The sequence below is a fragment of the Schistocerca cancellata genome, chromosome 2, assembly GCF_023864275.1.
Source record: "Schistocerca cancellata isolate TAMUIC-IGC-003103 chromosome 2, iqSchCanc2.1, whole genome shotgun sequence".
Classification (NCBI taxonomy): Eukaryota; Metazoa; Arthropoda; class Insecta; order Orthoptera; family Acrididae; genus Schistocerca; species Schistocerca cancellata.
Window position 1 is genome coordinate 661,143,296 of NC_064627.1, and position 6,993 is coordinate 661,150,288.

Below are 6,993 nucleotides of genomic sequence, written 5' to 3' on the forward strand. Positions count from 1 at the left end.
GGACTCACGCCCCCTCCTCACAGCTTTACTTCTGCCAGTACCTCGTCTCCTACCTTCCAAACTTTGCAGATGCTCTCCTGCGAACCTTGCAGAACTAGCACTCCTGAAAGAAAGGAGGGCACACTCCGCTGCAGAGTGAAAATCTCATTCTGGAAACATCCCCCAGGCTGTGGCTAAGCCATGTCTCCGCAATATCCCTCCCTGGACTCCTGAGCGGAAGATGTTGGGATTGGAAGCTTGTGATCGGCTCATAGCACACTGACTGCTAAGATAAATCTCTCATCTTTCTCCAAGAGGAGCCAGCTTATAGCTTATAAAAGAAACGGACGTCGCGGTTGTAACTGAAATTGATGGCAAGTGGCTAGAAATATCAGGTACAGGCTGTTATCTCGTATTCGTAAATAATAATAGCAAACGCTACGCACAACACTGCACACAGATCAGCTATACCACAATGGCTATATAGTGCTACGGCGCACAGTACTTACTACGTTTACATGCGGATTTTCCGAAGACGAAAACCGAATTTCGGAAAATGTTTTCTACTGTTGTGTTTACAAGTTAAGACTTGAAGCGAATTTACTATCCCTTTTAAATACGGCGACTGGAAAACAGCGATTCCAGTTTCTGATTTAGTTAGCATAATCGCTATTTCTGTTCAGTCAGATATTAGAGACGTAGACAGCTTCATGCTCAGCCTAATATTTCTATTTCTCCTGGCCTGTACTACGTCCATATTAGCAGAAAATTGTTAAAACAAGACGCCTTTTTTTTAAAAAAAAAGTTGCAACCTGAGAACCCAAGCACGTTTCCAAAACGGTTGTGAGATTAATGGGAGCGAAAGTCAATTGTGGAAGTAGATAACGGCAACCAGAACAGGATTTCCAGAATCGATTTTAGAGTGTTTACATGTTCAACCGGAAGCGGTACTGGGAAATCGGTTTACGAAATGTGGTTTTGGGGCCCCATGTAAACATAGTGTGTTACGTAGTAGCTAAGGTTGGCAAATGAACGTGAACATTCCGGAGCGGCACGAAGTCAGCCGACTTCGACCGATCCTAGAGGGGTAGCATTCATCTCAAGCTAGGTGAGGAGAACCCTACGTCATACTGACGTAACGCTACGTCATCGTGACGTAAATAACCTAAATCGACTAAATGAGTACGTATATCGATCTTAGCAGTTGTACCGATAACGTCAAAGCTGAATGTAAATACATGTGTACAAACGAAGTGGCAGGAGTTGTGTGATATGCGCATCCCAGCTGAATGAATTGTTAAATGTGTATTTTTGAACATAATTAATGTCTGAGCGATGGAGTCATAACGAAATAAAAAAAAGTTTGTCATTCTTTTTAAATCCGATGAATCGTGCATAAATCCTGTGGACAGAAAAGTGAAGTAATTAATTATTAAGCTGCAATCCATAGAATGTGGGATGTTATTGTGTGTTTCATGAACGTAACGAATATCTGACAAAAGGAATCATAACCATAACGAAAATTAGTAAAGTGTCTAGTCATGTTTCCAATCCGATTAATATTGAATAAATCATGTGGATAAAAACGTGAAATAGGAAGAAATTAAAGTGTTTCGTATTTTTTCAAATCCAATGAATTGTACATAATTCATGTGGGCAGAAACGTTAAACTGAGAAATTGAAGTGGTTCTGAAGATAATTCCGAATGTTGCTAGAAACATTAAACCATCTGGTTCCATTTAATTTTGCCTTCGTGTTGTAAATCAACTAAGAAAGATAGTGAAATCTTAACTATCTTCATGGATCTGCTCGAAAGTTCTGTCATCTCCGTTAGAGCCCATGTTCAGAACGACGCACACGCTAGCAACACCGGACAATAGGACAATGAAAGCACATAAACAAATAACAGTGCCGATTCAAGACGCACACAACAGTCGATAGGACAACTCGTGAAACTCATGATGACGTGTGCCTACGTCACTATGACGTAGGGCTCTCCTCACCTAGAGTGAGATGAATGCTACACATCCTAGAGGAGCAAAGATAAAGCGTGCGTCCAGTAGTCGCCATTTTGTTTACGTCGTTAGTCGCGTGCTCAATACGTCAATGGTCAAAACCGGCAGCTTATGATGAGCTTATTTCGCTACATTTTATGCTGTTATCTAGAGAGAAAACATGTTTGCAAAAATTTATTGTTTCTGTTTTATTTTCACAATAATTTGTGTTCGTTTCCCTTTTTGTAGCTAGCCATCACTGAACGGTGTAGTCTACACTGTCTGTGCTCATCCGAATCTCTGTCTCTCGGCAGTCTTTCAGTTGGTATCTTTGCAATATCGTGCGCAAATTAAGTTAAGCATTTCCCGCCACTGCACACAGCTAATTTCGCCGTATTAACGCAGGTCGCCGGCACACACACTTCCAGAAGACTATTGTCACACTGCTAGCCTATTTTCGTGATCCACTTATCCCAGTTTCCTTCGTGTATCTTGAAGACGAGCTTGACCTTGGGCTTGTCGGCGCCCTTGCTCTTGCCCGACTGGCGGCGGAGGTGGCGATCGAAGCGCGCTGAGAAAGCGGCGATGGGCGGCGGCGATCGCCACGGCGCGGCGATGGTTCGCTTCCACGCCGCAGAGGCGCGCCACACGGGGATCTCGCGGTTGCGCACCTCGTCCTCCCACTGCTCGATGATCTCGGACAGCAGCCTGCGCAGCGGCTCCACGTTCGGAAACACCCTAATGAGCGTCTCCATCATCGGCCAGCATATCCTCCTCAGGAAATCGAGCTGGTAGTCCGCCATGTACTCCTTCATGTCTCTGTCCGCGTTCGGCAGGATACTATAACCGAGACTGCTCTCGAGACTCCCTTGGTTGTAAATCTCCTCATAAAGCGCTCTGGTGCTCGAATACGTGAGTTTCGTCTTTTTGCACTGTGGGGAAACTGCGCTGTAAAACGTCATCAAACTCTTCACGAGCTCCCTGTCTTCTTCGGAGTCCCAAGAGAAATTTCCGGAGTCCAACCGCTCGTCTAGTTTCTCCTTGAATGTAAAGCTCCTTTCTAAACTCGTCGAAATGATACAGTTATAAATTTCCTGATGCAAATCGCCTTCGTACTCATCTTGCAAGCGTGGAAATAGATCCACAGATCTCAGCAAGAACACTGTCGTATTGAAGTGGTGATTTTCTAATGAAAATTGTTCGTATATTTGCGCTATACTTTGCTGGTTCATTTGGTAGAATGTGTTTTCCAGACCTTGGTGATCGACATTGTTACACAAGCTAGCTATCACCAGAGCCAGTATTTCCGTCGGAGTAAACATTTGCTTATTGCGAGCAATCAAATTGTACATAGTGTTGCACGAAATTACAGCTTGGATGAAATTATGATAAGTCATCTCTAAGCGATAGCACTTTTTTACGCGTATCAGCCACGAGTGCCAGACCGAGGCGTTATTCCTGCAATCTTCGATCAGCTCCGATAACATGTGCATTACGGCAGAAAGTGTTCTCTTTCCCTCGTCCTTGGGCACCCATCTAAAGCTGATTAGTTCGTCAGCTTGTGCCCGGCTAACCATAGGAGGTATCACGGTATCGTAGTCGAATGGATTGTTTGTCATGTAGTACGTGATCATCTCTTCCAGATTCAGGATCACATTTTTCCATCGCTTCGCGTCTCCCTTTTGACCGCGAAACAGAAGTCCTATGGAACAATATTTGCAGCACGTAGATAGCAGACTCTCGTCGGAATTATTAAACGATAAGGTATTTTTCTTGTTTATCAGCTGGATTGCACCATAGACCGTTCCGTCGAGAGTAATAGGCATGCAGAGAAGCGAGCGACGGATGGATCCGCTTTCCAAGTCGAGCTTCATATGGACCTGCTTATCCGTTTCGGTGTCTAGAATGTTAACAGTTTTTCCGCTGTCCACGACCATCGCCATGAGACTCCTGTTCGGATCGAGCCTCACTTTCTTCGTCGTCGAGTACCCATCTTCTAGGCCGCCAAACCCGGTTTCCACTACATAATCTGCCACTGGCTCTTCGTAGTCGTGGTCAATTATCAAAAAGGACACGTATTCTGCGTCGATCGCTTTTTTCGTATGCCCCACTATCTTCGGCAACAATTCGTTCGCACTGACTTCCTGGAGGCAAGAGTTTTTTGTCAAATCACTCAGAAAATTCTGTAACTCGATGTGTCTCCTGTACTGAATTAACTTGGCGTGCTGATCGATCGCACCCCCGACGTACCCGATGGACGAGACCGCAATTTCGGCTTCGCAGTCTTTGTACGATGGTTGACGAAAATTCCTGCAGAATTCCACCACTCCAATGAGCTCTTCATCCGCCGTCAGGATAGGAACTCCTAAAACGGACTTAATGAGAGTCCCTTCCTCAGAATAGCCGTACTGGCCAAATCCTTCAGGAATGCGGAATTCTTTCAGCACGTCCTCTACTATAATGTAATTCCTCTCCAAAGCGATGTACGAGGAGAGGTTTAAGTACTTTCTTATCGGTTGGGTGACCATGCAACGAACACTCTTCACATAGCGAGGAGCTAGAATTAATTTATCGAGGTCCACGTCGTAAAGGTAGATGAGAGCAGACTGGGAATGTGTCAAATACTTCAGCTCGTCGACAGTGTGATAGAGCATGTCTGAAAGGTTCTTGTTGGCGAATACGTACGAATACATGCTCTCCTTGCACGTGCCCATGCTGATGCCGTTGCTGTAGTAGATATCTGCAGGCCAGCTACTACGCCTCGTTCGCCGCTGATGCCTCTCGCGCTTCTTGTACTGCAAGTACGGTAAGAGCACTCTACGGTACCGGCCTTGACGCATCAAGTCCGGAAGTTTGTGTACGTCCTCCCTCTGTTCCAGAGAAGTTGACGTGTCCTCATTCTTATGAGAACTCACTGTCGGATGCTGCATTTTAATAGTTGTCACTTCGCGGCAGAATTTATAACAGACTTCAACGTTTTCTCTCTTGACGTCACATACTTGCGGGAATGTTAGGAGACTGATCTGTTGCAGAGATTGCAAAGAACTTCGATATCAGAGATGCTTACGTTGTATACTACTCGCAGACCAAAGATTTTAGCTCTGCACGAAGATCGTATATATACGGATAACCATAGTTTTCATTTATTATGTATCGCAATAAAACACAAGTATAAAGTTTCATAAGCCACATGTGGAAATGTTTCAAACAGTGATTCTGAGCCAAAGAAATAGGTTGTAGCACTGCTTGGAAATGACGTTCCCTTGGTAGCGATGTATACTACAGGCTGTTCATCGCAAGTTTAACACGATGCCAACATTACGCTATGTATTCCTCCGAGTTTCTTGTCAGGTCACTGTATTTCCTTCTGTGAAACTATGGCCTAATATTACATACGCCGAGTAACGAAGCGCCATATGTCATTAATGTGTAAAAACCACAAATAACAGACTAATAATAAAACTTAATATGAAGTTTGTTATGATTTGTAAAAAGTAATTAATTTACGATAGAACTCTAGTAATATGCTCGCTGAGGAATCGGGCAGAAATTAGGTGAGATAAAGAGCATCAAAAAACCCTGTCGTAAACAATGGTATTTTATCTGTGTGAGTCACGTGAACTGTATTGCAGAGACTTCACCGTATAAACAGACATTTAATTAACTGAGGCCGTTACTTACAGTCAGTCGGTTTGTAATCCCTGAACTCTTTCCATATTTCAATTCTATATATATAGTTCACTAGTGGAACTGTCATTTCCTACACTAATGAGAAGCCAATCAACAACATCACCCACGGTAATTGAGATGATGGACACTCGCCAGTCGACACGCAGGAAAGGAAGTCAAACGGCGTTCAGAGTAATGACACTTCGACTGCAGAAATCTTATCAGTAAACTGTCGAAATATTCGTAATAAAGTTCCCGAATTTACTGCCGTCCACGAAAGTTCTCGCGCTCAAATTACACAGGGCAACGAAAAATTAAAAAAAACTTTTTTTACTTTGATAGCTGATCTTTATAGATTTTTATGAGCTGAATCCAAATCTAGCCTTAGTTTTTTTTTGCATTACCCATAGTTTTCGAGTAACATGCTTTTTATTATATAGTATAAAAATCCTATGCTATACGGTAAACAGGGAAATTAATGAAACGCTTTGTTATAACATAAGCATGCTTTGTATTTACAATAAGCTACTTAAAACAATGGTTTGTGTTAATAGAGGTTTCACTTGTTAGCTGGAATTGGTTTGTATTTTCTTTCTCTTTTTTCTTTGAAACTTCTTGTGTAACTTTTTCTACAGTTAGTTGCTTGCTAAACTTTTCGGTGAAGTGACCAACAGTAGTCCCCCATCATGTTGGAGTTCCAGCGGCCTTGGTAGCGTTTTTCCATCACTTTAATGTCCTGGTGAAAAAGCTCTCCTTGCTCATCTCCCATATTGTCCGGGAAGTAATCAAGGTGATTGTTCAAAAAGTGAATTTTCAGGCTCATTAAACATCCTATAGTTTTCAACTTCTTCAACATTGTAGCTATAATAGAAACGTATTTTACTTTCTAACGACTTGCTTGAATGATACCCATGCTTCTTTCTCATTTAAGGTCATTGCGGATTCAAAGTTAACATCAAACATCAATTTTATAATTTCAGGTCCGACAAAGACGCCTTCTTTTAGTTTAGCTTCTGAAAGGTGTGGAAACTTTTGGCAGAGATAATTAAAACATGATTCATCTTTAGGCAAAGCCTTTACAAACTGTTTCATTAGGCCTAACCTGTAGAGGTGACAGGAGTATGTTTTTCGGACCTACAAGGTTCTTGCGTAGAAAGTTCTTCTCACCAGGTTTTGAAGACTCTCTCACAGGTCAGTTCTTTCTGCACAAATGTTGATCCCTAGACCTGCTGTCCCATTCACACAAGAAACATGAAAATTTGGCTAAGCTACCTTGCTGAACAAGGAGCATGCATGTTACTTTTAGATCGTCACATATCGTTCAACCATGAACAGAATAGCCTATTTTGTT

At 42.7% G+C, this 6,993-nt stretch overlaps 1 protein-coding gene across 1 annotated transcript; it reads right to left on the minus strand.

Annotated features, from left to right (window-relative positions):
* Nucleotides 1-2,419: 2,419 nt before the first annotated feature.
* LOC126157352 (cAMP and cAMP-inhibited cGMP 3',5'-cyclic phosphodiesterase 10A-like) lies at nt 2,420-4,903 on the minus strand. Its single transcript, XM_049916369.1, has one exon. It carries the CDS (start codon nt 4,901-4,903, stop codon nt 2,420-2,422), a length of 2,484 nt encoding a protein of 827 aa, XP_049772326.1.
* Between the last annotated feature and the right edge of the window lie 2,090 nt (nt 4,904-6,993).

Bases quoted from the DNA above. Each gene is read 5' to 3' on its own strand.
- LOC126157352 (XM_049916369.1), bottom strand. From the start codon at position 4,903: ATGCAGCATCCGACAGTGAGTTCTCATAAGAATGAGGACACGTCAACT.